Consider the following 17,719-nt stretch of genomic DNA (forward strand, 5'->3'; position numbering starts at 1 on the left):
AAGTTACTATTAAGGAAAGAAAAGGACCATGAGGAAGTAACGAGAGGAGGAGGGCACCACTCGGGTCACTCGGGACAGGCACCGCCCTGAGAAACGCCACCCGCCCCCGGAGGCAGAAACTTCCCAGCAAGAGTAAGAAAGGCCGTGAGCTGTACAAACGCGGTCCCCATGCTGGCGACTGGCAGCAGGCCAGGGAGGAGCCCAGAGCGCCTTCCTGAAACGAAGTGGTCACTCGAGCCCAGGAGACTCCTTCCCGTCCCGCTTTTGTCGAGAGGCCGGGCACCGGTCCCCGTGAGGCTGTGGCCTCGGTGTCCGTCCGGGAAGCACGGGCCCCGCAGGAAGCCGGCTCTCACAGGGCCCCCAGGACGAAGAACACAAAACACATCTCTGACGACAACTCCGCTGAACGTGGGTGTGGATGCGCCTCTCTGCTCAGGACGCCCAGGGCAGCGCAGGGCAACCGCGGGCGCCCTTCACGACAGGGAGCAAAAGCCTGAGGGCAGGTGTTTAAGGAAGACAGTCGTGAAAATTATGAATTCCGTGTCCTCCACCCACACACACAAAGGACTGTGGAAGGGCAGCCTGGAGCCTGCGACACCCACGGCCGGGAGGACACGAGGCCGCCAGAGGCCCACAGGTGACCACCCTTCCCGGAGCAGGCAGGCTCGACTCTCTGGACCCGGAGTCGGGGCACCTGCTTCCGCGCCTCCCTCTGCCCACTGCTGGCACCCAGTTCCCCTCCCGTCGCGCCCCGCTTCTACCGGGGCTCACGCCACGGCGGCCGCCCCTAACAAGGGAACGTGCACCGTAACCTCACTTCCCGCAGCCACTGCCGCCCCAGGGGCACCGACAGCCCCCAGCTGCTCCCCCAGAGCCCGGGGGCTGCCCCGCCCGCACTGCCCCGTGCGGATGCTAGTGCTGCCAGGGGAGCCGCACCCGCGGGGCAGGCCCTGCGACCGGCGGCCTGTCCCCAGGAAGAGACTGGCCCGAGGCCCCAGGGCCACCGGGAGTGGCTGCAGGACGTGAACCCAGGCAAGGCGCCGCGGCCAGAGGTGGGTGGGAGCTCCTCAGCAGGCCTTGCGAAACACCTGCCAGGGCCACGGGCCCCACAGCCAGGAGGTCCTGCCCCAGACCCCCCCCCCCCCCACTGCGTCCCCGTGCACACTGGTGACAGGCCTCGCCCCTCCACACATTCTCCCTTCCCCTCCCCCTGCCCCCGGGCCTCCACCATGCCCCAGACTAGGGGTCTCTCTCCTCCGGTTTCCGACGGGAGGGGCGCAGCGGCACGTGGTCACAAGGGCGCACGGATAGGTTCCACGCAGACACGTGCAGCGTCTGTAAGGCTTTCGTTGGCCCTACGCACACCACCACAAAGATGTGAAGCACACTCTGCGGCCACATTTCATCCCGGAGGGAGGGGAAGCCACCCGATTTTGGTCACGTACAAGGTCACGTTTCACAGCATTTGAAACAGACACAACACGAGGGTCCTATCTGCCTTCACTGATGCAGAATCAGAGTCTGGAGACACGGTGTGGGTACAACTCTTGTCCCAAACTTTTAGTGTTAGATTCCTGCTTTTCTTCTTTCCATTCAAGGGCATTCAAAGGGCAGCCCGCTCACCCCCACGTGTGGGGTGCACTTGGTGACCGGACGGTGGAGAGGTGGCGGGCACCCCGGCAACGTCTGTCTTCTTCCCAAACGCCCACAAGCCCGGGCTCATGATGAGAAGGCATCTGACAAACCCAAGGTGAAGGACACCCACAAAGCACCGAGCAGTCTCCTCAAAGTGTCCAGAACGTGGACAAGAGTGGGAAACTGCCAGGGTCCACAGGGGACAGAGGAGGCGAGACGACCGCACACGGTGCGGTGCCCTGGACCGGGTCCTGGGACAGAACAGGCTCGTTTCTGGGAAACCTGCTAAGACCCAAGTCAAGTCTGTGGCTCAGTCAATGGTGTCCTGCCAACGTGAATTCCTCGGCTTTGACAAAGGTGCCATGGTCCCACGAGACGCTCCTCTGGGGGGGAGGGGGGCACAGGGTCTCCAGTCCCTTCTGTGCCACCAATTACCCCAAACTAAAAAGTAATACATCCCCAAATATAAAAGATCCCAAATTCTAAGAAGTTGCATCAAAGTTGCCCAAAGATATGGGGAGGGGGGTTTCCTGTGTCACCCCCCTGCCCTCCGGCAACCAGCAGCTTGTTCTCTGTATCTGATCCACTTCTGTTTTGTTTTTAGATTCCACATACGCAGGAAATCATATGGTATTTCTCTGACTTCTTGCACTCAGCATAATGCTCTCCAGGCCCATCACGTTGTTGCAAACGGCAAGATTTGCGTCTTGTTTTATGGCTGAGTAGTATTGCACGGTGTGCACACATTTTCTTTGCCCACTCGTCTATGGATGGACAACGCTGGGTCGCTTCTGCGTCTTGACTACTGCGAATAACGCCGCAGCCACCAGGAAGGTGTATGTATCTTTCTGAATAAGCGTTTCCATTTTCTTTGGGAAAAAATGGGGTTGTTGTTTGGGGTTTTGGCGGGGGGGTGTTGGTGTGCTTCCTTCCCCCCCCCGCCCAGTGTCTCTCCTTTCCAATTTTGCAGGACGTGGTGTCAGAATCTGATGGTGGCATCCAGCCTTTATCAGAGGGACAGTACCACAGGCACAGGGAGGCGTGGGAACGGAGACGTGGGGGAGCTGGGCCCGGACGGCGTGCCGAACTGCCCCGCACGCTCCCCGCCCCGTGTGTGACCAGGGAGGGATTCTGTTACTCGTAACCATCAGCATCCCGACACCGTGTGTTTCCCAGATCAGTTAGATTTAAAGATCAGCAGAAGTGACTACCTCTTCGTAAGTTAAGCCTTTGCATTTGCAAACGGGCAGTGTCCCCACGGACTGTCACCGCTCTCTGCGACTGTGTCGAAGCTGCCTTCACACAGAGGTCAGAGTGCTGGACTCCATGGCTGTGCGTTTCGTCATCACAGACGGGGTCCCTTCTGCTTACTGTCTGGATGTATAAGAACTTGTACGGATTAATCACTAAAGGCTTTCACTGCGTATCACAGGTTTTCAGTAAATCCACTTGAGTTTCCCAGATGCATAATCATATTTATAAATAACTCTCCTTCCTTTCTGATACTTCAGGATTTACGGTCTCTTCTTGTTTAATTACTGATTTCAGTAGTTAAAGCTTCTAGAAAATGTTTAAATAAACACGTTTATGTCAAGCATCTTTGTCTTGTTCAACTTCAACGTTTGATTTCCATGTTTCCAAAACAGTATTAATGAAATCTTACATGTTTCAATTTTACTTTGAGGAATCATTGTTTAATCAAGAGATGTTGAATTTTATCAAATATATTTTCAGCATCTACAAAAAACAGACATTTTCCTATTGATAAATTATTAACTTATTAACATGCTGGATCATGCGACGCAATTTTTCCGAATACGAAACCACACTCACACGCGTAACAAACAGACTGTTTTCTACTTGCCGCTGGGTCCTCCGTGGGACCCTCTGGCGAGCACGCACAAGCGACGGTCTATGGTGCTGGCCCCTGGGGCTCCGCGGTCTCTGAGCGTTCGTGATCTCTCTGCAGCCGGACAGTTCGCACAGGGCTGGAGTCCGCCGTTCCTGGACAACTTGAAATACCTGTACCTGGCGACAGGTCGATCGTTCTGTCTTCCTCTAATAACTGGCCAACTTGACTATTCTCTCTTCTTCGGTCTGTGTATTTGTACATACTTTGCTAGAAAATTACCCGTTTTTGCTCATTTTTTCAAGATCATTTAAATACAGTTGAACAAACTAAGGTCTTAAAACTGCTTTAAGTTTGACAGGTTTCCCTGGAGAACCAGGAAGAACAATACAGGTGGCCAGGTGACAGTCATACCCTGAGGCCTCCCTGTCCCCTCCCCAGGTTGTCACTGCCCGAAGGTTGTCACTGCTGCAGGTGACGACCTGGAAGAAAGTAGCATTCCTTCCTATGACCCTGCTAAAGTCCCCAACTCAGAGACAAGAAGGAGGAACAGCCATATACGTGTGTTGATGGACAAGGGGCTGGTCTGCTGGCCTCGGCCCCGGCCCCCACCCTACACTGGACCCACAGCCAGCTGGGAGGTCTGCGCTCTGGTCGACTACAAACCCCGAGTATCCTCTGTGTCGTCCACACCGCAGGGTGGACGTGAGGAGCGCAAAGTGCCTTAGAGCGTCTTTGGCTTATTTCTTAAGTGGTTTAGGCTTGGAATTAAAACAAATTTTCAAACATGCACCACTTCAAATACACGGTAAAATAAATGGTGCCATTTCTGCTCAGCCCAGAAGCTGTAAAACAACAGTGCAGAACAGGCTCGCTGGTGTCTGTACCACACCCGGCAGAGGAGCTCCCAGCAAGGCTCCCAGTGGGGGAGCTCCTGGGGGGACGGGGCGAGGAGGCTCCCGCAGGAGGAGCTCCTGGGCGGGGGGGGGGGGGGCTCTCGCATCCCGCAGGGGAGATCCTGGGGGGGCGGAGCGGGGGGGAGGCTCCTAAGGGAGGAGCTCCCGCAGGGGGAGCTCCTGGTAGGGGGGTCAGGGGTGGCTCCAGTGCAGGGGCTGACGTGGCCCCCAGACGGGCCCAGATCTCTGAGTCAGCAGCGGCCAGTTCCCATCTCCCTGAGGCTCACACCGGGCCCAGGCAGGCGGTCTCTCCAAGCACAGCTCAGAGTCCACTGATACAGTTCCCACACCCAGAACAGGGCCAGGCATACAGCAGGCACTCAATGAACACCTGCTGCAGGAATAAGAGAAGCCCGGATGTAGCCATGGTGAAGGCCGGAGCTCCCAGACCTCAGGGAAAGGAGCTCTCTCTACCACACCCAGGACCTCATGGCATCTACCGCTGTTCATCTGTGACCTTGAGACCTCAAGACACTCCCGAGATACGCCTTCTCCTCCTCAAAGCCTAGAGCGTTTGGAACCGGGTCTCCATTCCAAGAGCCATTTTCACAGCCCCTGGTGCAGGTAGGAACACTGAGACCGGCATGGCCACGGCCACCCTGGAAACCCCGGGTCCCACATCCACGGAGAAGGGGTCACGGCCTCCCAGACGCACGGTGGCCGCACAGGCCCGGGGGAAGCCCGGGGCTGTGGGGACAAAGCTCCTTCCCCCACCGCGGCCTTCCCAGGACGGGTGCTGGCCACACTCCAGGAGCCACCCCGAGAGGGCAGCATGGGTGGGGAGCGGTGGGAAGCAAGGAGACACGACAGGGGACTCCGGCCACCACACATAACTGGGAGGCCAGATGGACCAGAGGACCGCAAAAGGGGTGTGCATCGGCCACTGAGGCTCCGGGGCCTTCCTCGGCCCCTTCACGGGTCTCCTGGACAACTGCCCAGAGCACAGAGCAATAATCCCCAGTTAGCAGCCCCTACGGTCGGCCTCGCCAGCAATCACAGGGCCACCAATGAAGCCACCACGCATCGGGGAGAATTCAGGGCCTGTTTCCCCTACCTTCCCCTACTTTTTCTGTTCCTTTTCTTTTCCCACGTGGCACCCACTCAACACATCATTTTTCTTTTTTTCTTTTTTTTTAATGTTTATTTATTTTTGAGACAGAGAGAGACAGAGCATGAACGGGGGAGGGTCAGAGAGAGGGGGACACAGAATCTGAAACAGGCTCCAGGCTCTGAGCTGTCAGCACAGAGCCCGACGCGGGGCTCGAACTCACGGACTGCGAGATCGTGACCTGAGCCGAAGTCGGCCGCTCAACCGACTGAGCCACCCAGGCGCCCCAACACGTCATTTTTCAATAGCCATCCTGAGAAAAGAATTCCTTCTAATCTTAAAGTTCTTCCGTACAGCAACCCATGATTATGATCTTTTTAAACATACACATGTATTCTGTTGCTTTCCCGACCCTGTGTATGCTCTGTGCTCACTACAACACGGAAAATTACCATTTCTGTAAAACCTGTGGCTAAGAATATGCTTGTGCCTAATTGCCACGGTGTGAATGCGTGGCCGCACCCTCATTTTGACACACGTACTCACTACGGAGGGGCAGACGCGGGACCACGCACAGCGGCACAGCCCCACCCCCCCCCCCACCCTCCCCCCGCCAGGAGGCCGCCTCGCTCCCCGAGAAAGGCCAGAGCCAGACCTGCAGGCCGCCCGGGGTGCAGGCAGGACACGTGCACCGAGACACGGGAGGAGCCCCCGCAGCGGGAGAGACCCTCAGCCGGCCCCCAGGTGCCGGGGAGGCTGCGGACTCCGAACAAAATCTCACGCTGATTTCTAGTCTTGCCCAACTCCGAAATTCACACCATCGCCGTCTGTGACCCACCCACTCTTACCCCAAAGTGAGCGTCTGGGGGATGTTTTACATAGAAAAGTACATAGAAACCGAAAGGACAAGGGTCCCACGATCATTTGCACACCCTGCCCCTTCTCGTGGCACAATGTGCCGGAAGCACCATGTCCCCCAAACCAGGTGGAGCACCGGTCCGGAGGACGAGGGTGCCTCGGTCCAGGTGGGGCCAGGGAGAATCCACCTTCCAAGGCCCACCCCTCACACGCACGATGCGAAGGGACCCTCAGCCCCAAGGTGCTGGCAGCCCGCGGGCTCCTCCCCGACGGCCTGAACGACGTCCCTCACACTCGGCCACCCTGCACCCTGCAGGCCTGCCCCCGACACACTCCATCCTGACCCCTGTCCCCTCTGGCCCCCTCCTTGTCCCTCCCGTCCTCCGCTCTTGCGGCTCCTCTGCCTCAGGGAGGAGGGGGTCTCCCCGGGTCCTCACGTGCTCCTCCTCCCCCCGACAGACCCCCTGTATGTGGAGGCTCCCGCCGCTCTTGTGACTCTGGAACTAACCCAGTTGGCCGTGCCCCTGAATGTCAGCATGCCGGACTGGGGACTGCAGTGACCCCACTTGGGAGGGGTCCCAGTTCGGTGTGACCAGCACCACACACTTAAAACACAGAGGCAACCTCAAGCACTACATACTGTTCAAGTCTGACACCTGCCCCGCTGAAAACATTCCAGAAGGTTCTGCACCATCTCAACGGGTACGGGCAGAGGGCAGTGTGAGACTGAGGATGGGCTGAGCCCCGGCTGATCTGGGGAATCAGAGGGCCAGGCTAGGGACCCACACCTCATGGAAATAAGACACTCTGGGATACCCTCCCTGGGGCCACCAGGTAGGAACCGTGGAAGGCCACTAGCCCAAAGACACGCTGCTAACCTGGCCATCGGGGGCCCAGGGACAAGGAGTGTGCGGTCAAGGACAGAGCGGAAGTGAGAGCCGACCGCCCACGGCAGGACCCTCCTCGTCCTGATCCTCAGAAAGCGTTCCTTGGACGTGCTTTCCAGAATCGGGGCCTTGACCCCCCTCCCTCCCCAGTCCCTCCACACCACAGTGAGAAGTCACCCACAGGTTAGCAGTCCCCACTCTGCCACCCGTCATCTGTGACTTGGGTTTTCTCGTCAAGGGCAGAGAACAAGACAGAGTGGCACGCTCCACCTCGAAGGCCTTCGCTCTTCCAACGTGAATCCGAGATGTGTCCCCAGGCCCCTCGGGGAGTTTGCCTGCAAGCTCCTGGTAACAACATGAGGCACCTGATGAACCCTGACCTCACGGAGCTTCCCTTCTGCGGGGACAGACTGGGCGTGCTAAGACACTGACACCAGGTCACGCGCTGTCCTGGGAGGGGAGCCACAGGGACAGAGAAGGCGCCCACCCCTGCAACTCAGCGGGTGCCAGGGGAAGAGGGCCCGGCTGACCGCCTCAGACAGTGGCCCTGGTGGCCCAGGGTCCCAGGCGAACTACGGCTGGGAAGCGCTCCAGCAACAACTGGCTCTGGGGTGAGGGCAGCCAGCTCCTACAGGCAGGAGTGTGGGTGTGGCCCGGGCTGGGTGCGGGCTGGCAGACTTGCCTCGGAGCCGGTGGGACGGTCCAGCCGGAGCTGGTAAGGAGGTCAGGGTGGGGATCGGCTTGCAGGACAGAGGACCCAGGGAATGCTCTGTGTGTCTGCCCTCCCATCTCCCCACGAACCAGCCTGGGGCCGTCCACCTTCAGGAAAAGGGGATCGGGGCAGACTGGCCACCAGGCTGAGGCCACACTCAGGAGGCAAGGGGCAGGACCACATGCAGGGGACAGTCTACTGGCCTGAGGTCAGCAGGACTCCCACAGCGGATGGTGAGCTCTGCAAGCTGAACTCAAAACCGGAGCTGCAAAATATTCAAATCTGCAATTTGTTCTCTAAAGAAAAACACAGTCGCAACCAGCAAGCAGAGCCCGGAGTAACTCTCAAGTTCCTACAGCCCAAAAACTAGCGAACCAACCCTGTGACATCAGCGATCCCGATGGGAAAGAGGGCGGCCAAGGCCCCCAGACCCGCCCAGCCATCCTTCCCAGCCTGGACACGCTCCAAACCCCAGGAACCACCCCAATGCTCCGTGCACCGGCCACCAGGAACGTGAGAGCCAGGGTACGGACAACCACAGATGTGAGAGGCGGTCCACGGATGCCCATGGACACGAGAGCTGGTCCATGGATGTCCAGGGATGTGACAGCTGGTGCACAGATGTCTGCAGACGTGTGAGCTGGCCACACACACAGCGCACGTTCATCCACTCCTGCCACTTCCCGACATCCCCTTTCACACCCATCTCCAAAGTCAAAGCTCTCAACCTCACGATATTTGGCAAAACCACCCCTCCGCCTCTCCCGAGGCTCACCAAGGCAGTGCCTCTGCAGAAACCCGTGAGGGCTTCCTAACTGGCTCTTGAGCCCGTCAGCCGGCCACACCCAGAGGCCGGGGCGCTGGCCCCACAAGGCCCAGCGCACAGGCAGGAGCTGTCACAGCTGAGCAGTGATACATAGGAAGAAGGGCTCAAGGTCGGCCCACGGTGGCACGGCTGCCAGGGCCACTGCCTGGAGAGCCCTCCTTCCGTGGGGATACCACCCCTCGACCCCTCCTGTGCCCAGGGATGTCAATGCCCTTTGTCTGGAGGGTGGGCAGTGGGGCCCCAACAGGCAAGGTGAGGCTCCTGCAGCCTCTAAGCCCCTTACTGTCACCCCGGTCCCCTTAGTGGGGCCATCTGGGAAAGGTCTGCTGGCACGCAAGCAGAAGGGCACAAAAGACACGCTATGGCGGAGATGGGCACGGAGGCCGAGCTCCGCGGCGGCCTCTCAGACAAGATGGACACAGAAAGAGTGGGGCCCACAGGGAGCGGTGCCACTCCTGCTAGAAGGCCCCACGCTCCTCGAGACACAGGCAGCAAACCCGGCAAGGGCTCCACACGCAGCCCAGGAGCTGGGGGGCTCCCTGCCTTCTTCGGGTCATCTGCCTGTGACAGCCTTGTCACTCAGCCACAGTCCGCTCCCTGAGTCTGAACCCAGAAGCAATGATCCCCGTGAGGCCCTGGAAAGCTGCTCCTTTCTGTGATGCAGACTCAGGCGTGGGGACCCAGGGTGAAAGTCACGTGCTTTCCCCCCTCTGCGCCCGTCAGAAGCCGCCCCCCGCCGTTCAAAATTAGCACCATGCCCTGTGCCGTTCATTACCCGAGCTGAAACTCAGCGTCACGCTTCACCAAACATCAGTTCTTGAAAATAATGTACAGTTGGACAGTTGGGGCGCCTGGGGGCTCAGTCGGTTAAGCGTCCGACTTCGACTCAGGTCACGATCTCATGGCTTGTGAGTTCGAGCCCCACGTCGGGTTCTGTGCTGACGGCTCAGAGCCTGGAGCCTGCTTCGGATTCTATGTCTCCCTCTCCCTCTGCCCCTAGCCCACTCGCATTCTGTCTCTGTCTCTCTCAACAATAAATAATAATAATAAAAAAAATTTTTTTAATTTAAAAAAAAAAATCAATGTACAGTTGACCCTGAACACTGGGGTTTGAAGCACACAGGCCGGCTTCTCTGCTGGTTTTCCTGGCAAGGGTAGCACGGTACTATAAACGCATCCTGTCCTCCTGATCGTTTTCTTGGTACTGTCTTCCTTCCTCGCTTGATTTACTGTAAGAATACACAGCATGTAGCACATACAACATGCTACACACGTGTTAATTCACTAGGTTCCTGGAAAGCTTCCAATCGGGACACGGTTAGCAGTAAGTTTTGGGGAGTGAGACGTTATTACGGGGCTTTCTGATTGCGCAGAACCCCTGGGTTGTCCAAGGGTCAACCGTATGTCAAGAGCGATGGTTGGAAAGTAGTCTCTGTTAAAACACGTATTTACACAGGGGCGTGTTAAACGTACACACAGACGCACCCAGACACGCGCAGACGGGTTTGGCCTCCATGTTAGAGCTATAAAAATTCTGGCAAGCGCCAGTTTAGGAAATCTCAAGGAACGAACACACCGCATGCCATGGCAAACAACGCGGGTGCAGAGGCGGTGGGGGCGCCCCAGACCGCCGCCCCGACGGGGAGCACCACATCACATACAAGTCCCGGAAATCAGAGACCTCAGGCTCTTGCTTTCTTCCTTACCTCTCAGGTTAAAATGTGCATTTTCAGACTGCTAATGACAAACTGTTAGAAAAGTGTACTTTAAACAGAACTACGATCGACCCTTAGAGCAGCCAGAACTTGACCCTGGGGCACTTCAAACCCCCAAGTGAACGTGCTCAGCGGGGAGGACAAGGGCTGGGTGAGGACCCTTATGGGGCCTCTAGGCTCCTCCCAGCACCGTGCCCCGGAGGCAGGAACCAGGTCACCCTTGTCCAGCCCCTGCCACCTACACAGTGGAGCCCGAGACACCAGTGACGGGAGGGGAGAGGCTGTCAAGTGGGTCCTCTGCCCAGCGGCAGCAGCAAGAGTCCCCAGAGGCAGGGACGCGCTCAGCCGCCCTCCCCTGGGCCCCCCAAGCCTGACTCCCAGCCCTTCCCAGGAGCCACCTATTTTTAAAACCTCCTTTTCTTCTCAAACTGGCAAGAGTTCCGTCTACTCTTAACTAGAGCCCCGTAAGCCGCAGCTGTTAAGAGTCTCACCGGCATCTTCCACACCAGACTGGAATATCCCCGAGAGCAGGGCCCACCCAGTGCCTGGCTCAGTAAGGACGGCGTCACCCCCTGGAACGCACCCCTCGTGCCTGAGGCCAAATGGACGGGTCCCGAAGGGCATTTCTTCCCAACCCCGCTTCTGAAGACCGTTCTAGGTACTTGCTGGTTCTGCCTCCTGTCAGTCACGAGTGGTCGCAGAGAAGGGAGCCCACTGGAGCACGTGAAGCCTGTGACAGAATCGCAGGCCCTCAGAGCCGTGGACCAGTGCCCAGTCACGTCACAGCGCTCAGAGGGGCATCTGGCTGGAGGCTTTGCATTTATTCAAGCAACAAAGTCGACATATGTGCGTAAGGGCCACCTCACCCGGGGCCCGGGGCCGGGCATACAGGCAAAGACTGTCCTGAAGGTTGGTGGCACGGGACAGAGGACCCCAAATCGGGGCCACGACCGGTGCGCCCAGCACAGCTGACTCAGGACACCACGTCGGAGTGGTGTCTCTGCTCAGGAAAAAGCGGAAGGATGGCTCGGCGTCAGCCGAAAACACAGAAGGCGGGAAGCAAAGAGTGAGGCTCTGTCAGCAGCAGCTACTGCGGCAACGTGACTTTCGAGGAAGGTTCCCGGGCGACTTAATCCCGGGCGCAGCCCCTACTGAAAACAGAAAACAACGGAAAAAGCGGTGAAACCAAAAAGCGGGGGCTTTGAAAAAAGATCAACAAAGCTGAGAAAACGTTTGGCTAGACCAACGAACACACTGTGGACAAACTGTAAAGCTGGGGCTGAACAGACCGTGCGGGAACCCCGCGAAGGGCCACACGCCAGCAGACCGCTTAACCCGCGTGAGGGACGCACGCCCGGAAAGACGCGCTACCAAAGCCGGCTCGGAAGAAACAAAGGCCTGATGCACCGGCGGAAGGGTCAGGAGTGAATCAAACAAGACAAGCGCAGGGCTTGTGCTGAAGCGCGTCACGCATCACGGAAAGGAAGCGAAGAGGACCTAAGCCCTCGGAGGGCTCTCCAGTGGCGGCGCGCTGCAGGCACAGTGTTGACGTGGCGACACGATTCCCAGAGAAACTGGGGGTCCGGTGCGGCGGGGACCCCAGGGGGCCCCCCGTGGAAGCAGACAGGCCAGTCCCGGAGTGCGTGTGCCGTGCAGGAGACCCACAACGAGCTCGAAGAACAAGCACCAGGCAGAGGACTCACACTCCCCCGTTCCAAACCCACGACAAAGCTACGGTCCTCCACACGGTGTGGTCCCGGCACAGGGCAGACGTGCGGGTGCGGGGAGCGCACCTGAGAGATGCGTCTTTATGGCCAATTTTCAACAAGGCGCCAAGACAGTCGGGGCGGAAACCAGGCTTCTCAACAGATGGCACCGGGACCGCTAGGTAGAGATCCTAACTCACGATACACACAAAAAGTGCGTCCAACAAGCGAAAGACCCAAACAGAAGGGCTGAAGCTACGATCTTAGGGGAAAGGGTCGGGGTAGATCTCCGTGACCCTGGATCGGGAGGCGGCTTCTCAGAGACAACAGCTAAAGCACAAGGAACAAGACAGATGACTCGGACTTCATCGGAATGCGCTTGCGAGGACGCCGTCGAGAATGTGCTAAGACAGCACAGCGCGACCCACTCTCCGCCATGGGGCACTGCTGCGGCACAGGGCTGCGGTCGGTGGCACCGAGACCGGCGGAAGCCTGGCCCCCAGGGGAGACCCCCGGGGGGCTGCCGGTCCACCAGGCGCCCCCTGGGTACAAAGGCCAGGGCACGCTGCCCGCGTGTGTCAAGCGATCCTTCCTCCGAGGCCAGGGGTCCTTCTGACGCTCAGTGGCACTTTGTCAGCTTGCAACCAGGAGTCCACGGGACGGCGGGGGTCCGGCTCGGGCGCTCAGGTGGAAGGAGGGCACCCCAGCCACCCTCCTGCTCCACAGTCACACCAACCCAGACAAGCGGCGGGAAAAGTCCCCTCGGCCAGCCACAGAACATACAAGTGGCCGTCTCCTCAGCTTTCTACACACAGGAGAAGGAGTTTATGGGGACCCGGTGAGCGTGGGGGCGACCCACAGCCGGTGCATCCCTGAGGAGGGATGTGCTCCAGGAGCGACCCCCTGGCCCCAAACCTACCTGGCTCCAAGCACACACCTGCCACCCGACCAGAGACTCATTCCACCAGCGCGTCCCGGTGCACCAGCCGAGGCTGTCCACGGCCAGGCTCTGAGCCGGCGGTGTGCCACTGGCCATGGTGTGCGGCTGGGAGGTCAGGGGCAGTGTGCCACTGGCCACGAGTGTGTGGCTGGGGAGGACCTACGTGTTTTGTAACTTGAGCACTGGCGGTGGGGTCGGCCCGCGTGTGACAGGGAGGGGCTGGCCCGGGCTCCCTCCGCTCCGGGCCCTGCGCCCCCACCAGGCACCGGGGACGCTCACAGACCCCCAGTCCACCGCCCCCGACCCGGGAACGGTTCTCCCTCTGTGAACACACCGCTGGGGCCACGTTAAATCCCAGTGGGGGGGGGGGGGTGTGCGTCCTCTCTCACAACATGCTACAATTTCACGTCCACCTGTCACAGGGGAGGTTCCTCACGCAGCAGCTGCCATAACACATGGACCGGTCTGCGGTCTGTCTGCGCTGCCGGCATTTAAGGCAACTCGAAATGTCGTGCGAGATACCGACGAGGCATTTCAGGGAGCCTTTCTGGGTCACTCTGCGTGACTTTTTCCATTGCAGAAAACTAGAACCATCAGGGTTATCAAGGATCACAGACGTCACTTTTCTCCCCGAATCTAGGAGACGTCCGCCTGCCCCTGGCAGAACCTTCTCACACTGCAAACAGACACGGGAGTGCTCCCGCCAGGACCTTGCCGCCTGTCACCCCTCGCTCCGTGGGAGGTGCTCCTCGACGGACCCCGTCCTGGAGGGCCAGTCCCGCGCACCTCTCCGCTCACCTCCCTGGGCTATCCGGAGCTCCTCACCCTTCCAGCCCAGCCCTAAGCACCCCCTTCTTCCCCTTCCGGACTGACTCACTTATCAGTAGTGAAAACGCAGGCAGGGCACAGACGGTTCCGACGGCCCCCGTGTGCATGGAGGAGGGAACTAACTGTCCCTACTCAAGGCCGTGCCCTGGGGGACGACAGCGGGGTCGAGGCAGTGGCACCCACACCTCTCGGCTTCTTTCTACTGGGCCACGGTGGGCGGGGGGCCGTGAGCCACAGTCCCCATGCACAGAGGGAACAAGGGCTCAAGCACAGTCAGACCCACGCAGCCTCTCGGCCCACAGTGCAGTTTCCGCCACTCACTGGCTTTGCCGGACCACGCCGACCACACCGCCCACGCCGACCGTGCGGCCTCCCAAGCAGGCCTGTCTCCCCATTTCCTGCCTCTGCTCCTGCCCTGCAGTGGCCCTGGAGGCCGCCTCTTCCTTACTTCTCCAGCCGGCCCCCAGGCCCCAGACGCTTCAGGTGCTGGCTCTGGCTGCTGGCCCAAGAGGCTACCTGTGGTCTCTGGGCCCAGGGCATCTCTGGGCCTCCTAAGCGACCTTCAAGTTCATCTCCTGCCCCACTGGGCGGCCAGGGCAGCTGGGTGCTCAGAGTATGAGCCACGAGCCAGGCGGCCCCAGTGTAAGGCCCCTCTGCCCCAAAGGTGGGCTGTGCCTCATCCCAGCAAGACACGAGCGGGAGTCCCTGCCTCAGGGGTGAGGCCTTGACCACGTACGAGGTGCCTCAGACGACAAACCCCAGCTCCTGCCTGCGGGCTCCTGGGGCCCTGCGCCCCACACCCCAGGACACCTTCCTTGACAGGCCTCTGCCACCCCCCAGGCCCCTCGCAGGCTCCTGTGGCCTCCTCCCCTGGCCCAAGGAGCCTCCCTTCTTGGTACTCGCCCCTGTGACCCACAGCTCCCTCCCTGGGATTTATCCTGCGGTCCCTCGCATCCCAGACAGAACCGGTGGGATGGGTATGGGAGACAGAGGCAGGGAAGGTGGGATGTGAGGGGCCTCAGGGGCCTCCCCCAGGGGCCCTCGAGATTCTCCAGTGCTCAGCCGCTGTGCCTGGCCAATTCAAGGAATGCCCCACGGAGGCGGGCAGGGCGAGCGTGCTGCTGGGAGCACTGGCACGGGGAGCCCTCAGGGGTGTTCCCTGGAGCTCCCTGCCAAGGCTCCGGCCTCTGGACGAAGGCCCAGCTCTGAGGAGCACTCACTAAGCCCAAGGCCACCAGAACCACGCTGTTAACAGTCCCTAAAAATGAGTCCTCTGGGCCCGCACCTGCAAGCCCGGCTGGGGCAGAACCTGGACAGCACAGCACAGTCGCCAGCAGCCTGGGGGCCCAGGCCTCCTGCCCCCAAACACCTCTCCCACAGCACCAAGTGTGCCTGGGCTGCAGAGGTGAGGACAGGGCCCTGGGGGCTTCAGAAGCTTAGGCGAGACCCCACCTGCTGGTGTTCTGGACGGTCCCCGAATCAGCCACCGGGACACTGCTTTGGTTCCCCCGGTTGGTCAGTTCCTTCCACTCACCCACATTCTGCTGGCGGCCTCGACAACCACGACTCCCTCCCACGCGGCCCAGCCTTCCACCCCCCACCTGGACGGGGTGCACGGGACGCTGCCTGGATGCGGCGGCGAGGGCGGTGACGGCCTTGCAGCAAAAACAGGAAGTTGCAAAAGATCTGAAAAACCATAGGTGATGAAGGAGAAAAGAGCAAACAAAACACGTGTCCCCACAAATTTGTTTGTCACTTGGACAGATGTCATTCTCAACAGAACGTCTTTAACAAAAGTCCAGATCACCCCAAGTGACAACACAGAGAAGAGCATGCTCCACACTCGGGCTGGGCAACCACCTGCAGAGCTGGAAAAGCATGGCCCCAGGAGGCATCCCGGTTAACCCTGGGGCCCAGGACTAGAACGGGACTCTGAGCACGCCTGGAGGACGCCCGCGGACAAACTAGGATGCGATGCTCCCTCCGTCCCCCCACCCGTCCCCGGACGCCTCTCAGGGCCACGCCTGCCCCGGGCTCTGCAGGCCACACCATGGTTTTAACAGCACTGACCATCGGGGGCCCCTAGGTGGTTCAGTCAGTTAACCGTCCTCTTGATCGCGGCTCTGGTCGTGGTCTCATAGTTCGTGGGATCGAGTCCCACATAGGGATCTGCACCGAGTGTGGAGTCTGCTTGGGATTCTCTCTCCGCCCTTCTCCCACTTGAGCGTGCTCTCTCTCTCTCAAAATAAATAAACATTAAAAAAAAAAAGTACTGACCATTCAACCCAGCTCTCAGCTCCACATGACCAGGTTCACCCAGAAGGTCACAACTCCCCAGCCTGACCGTCTCCGGGAACGTCCCACGGAGGGGGCAGCCACCCAGCGACAACTGCACGGGAGCCTAAGTGGCAAGGCAGGGAGCCCAGAGCTGTGGCCACGCAGCTGTGTCCCAGTCGTCCTCAGGACCCCGTCCTCCCTCATCTGCCCTGCGCACCCCAGGCGGCACCCCGGGACTCATGAAGGGTGTGGCTAAAGAAAGCCCCTGAGCCAGATGGATGCGGGCGCAGCCCCCTTCCAGGCAGGCCCCGGGCCCTGAGCACAGGGCGTGCCCTCCCCCATGAGGACCAGGCCCCTCCCAGGGACAGGGTCCTCCTGCAGCTTTGGGAACACGGCTGCCAATTCGCTTGAGCTCCCCACCTGACAGGGTCCCTGCTGACAGCTGGTGCACCACGGGATGGCACCCCCATCGGCGGGACCACAGAACTTCCCAGACACCTGGGAGGGGCAGGGACAGCCATGACACCCAGAGGCTGGGAGAAGAGAAGTCACCTGCCAGAGGCACTCTGCCCTACTTGGCGGCAGGGGTCCTCCGTGTACCGGGGCAGTGGAGGGGAGCTGCGGGTGCCACCACTGCCCGGCTCTCGAAGACCAGTACCACCAGACTGACCCTTGAACGTGGGACTCGGCACCAGCACTACACAGAAATGCCCCAGCCCAGCATCCACCCCGGGGCTGTGAGGCAGAGAAATAGAGTCCCGGGAGCCCAGGGTGGCCTGGGAGGCCCTAAGGCAGCCATCCTTACTCCTGTCCCACCCGCATAACCTGCTCGAGGGCGTGACACAATGACAGGTACGTTCCACCCAGGGAGATGGCCCCTCCCGGGAGGTCCCAGGAGCCTGTGGGCCTGACCCGGGGTGGGGGCGGGGAGTGAGCAGAAGCACAACAGCCCCAGAGGCGCCCTCCCGCCAGCACAGTCGACAGTGTGCCCAATACCACCGCCAGGACCCGAGAACACCGTCGTCGTCAACGGCATCATCATCATGGCGCAGCAAAGTGCCATGGCTGGATGCCTAGTTTTTAAAGGCAGAGGCCAGAAAACGCACCGGGCAAGCACAGGATGGCTCGGCCACACACCCACAGTCGAGGCCGCGTGCCAGCCCAGCGTGGACAGGGGATCGGCGGGCCCTGGAGCGGGCGGGCGGTGCCTGGAGAAGACATACGCTCCTTGGGCACATGAGCACAGGCGCAGACAACCGTCCGCACCAGCTCAATCCAGGAACCACACCGCATCCGTAAGTGGGGTGCGTGCCCAGCAGAAACCCGCTGGGCCCTAAGGAGGGACCGAAGTGCTGACACGAACAGCGGGTGGGGGGGGGCGGAAACCACCAGCCAGACTCGAGGGCCGCAGTCGGTGGGACTCGAGCACGCGAGGTCCGGGCTGAAGGCAGGACTCCAGAGACAGCACGCAGAGCCGCGGCA

The 17,719-nt window shown here is 60.0% G+C and overlaps 1 protein-coding gene across 3 annotated transcripts in view; it reads right to left on the reverse strand.

Annotated features, from left to right (window-relative positions):
- Positions 1-17,719, reverse strand: part of INPP5A (inositol polyphosphate-5-phosphatase A) — a 171,451-nt gene that overhangs the window by 145,324 nt on the left and 8,408 nt on the right. The window contains exon 1 of one of the 3 annotated variants that reach the window (XM_078435032.2): positions 15,495-15,549. The exons of the other annotated variants lie outside the window; for them this stretch is intronic. Within the exon in view, the coding sequence (XP_078291158.1) occupies positions 15,495-15,500 (6 nt within the window). The 5' untranslated portion in view covers positions 15,501-15,549. Of the gene's footprint in view, positions 1-15,494; positions 15,550-17,719 lie in introns of those variants that run through there. 3 annotated transcript variants of the gene reach the window in all.

Source organism: Panthera onca, chromosome D2, assembly GCF_046562875.1.
Source record: "Panthera onca isolate mPanOnc1 chromosome D2, mPanOnc1 haplotype 2, whole genome shotgun sequence".
NCBI lineage: Eukaryota > Metazoa > Chordata > Mammalia > Carnivora > Felidae > Panthera > Panthera onca.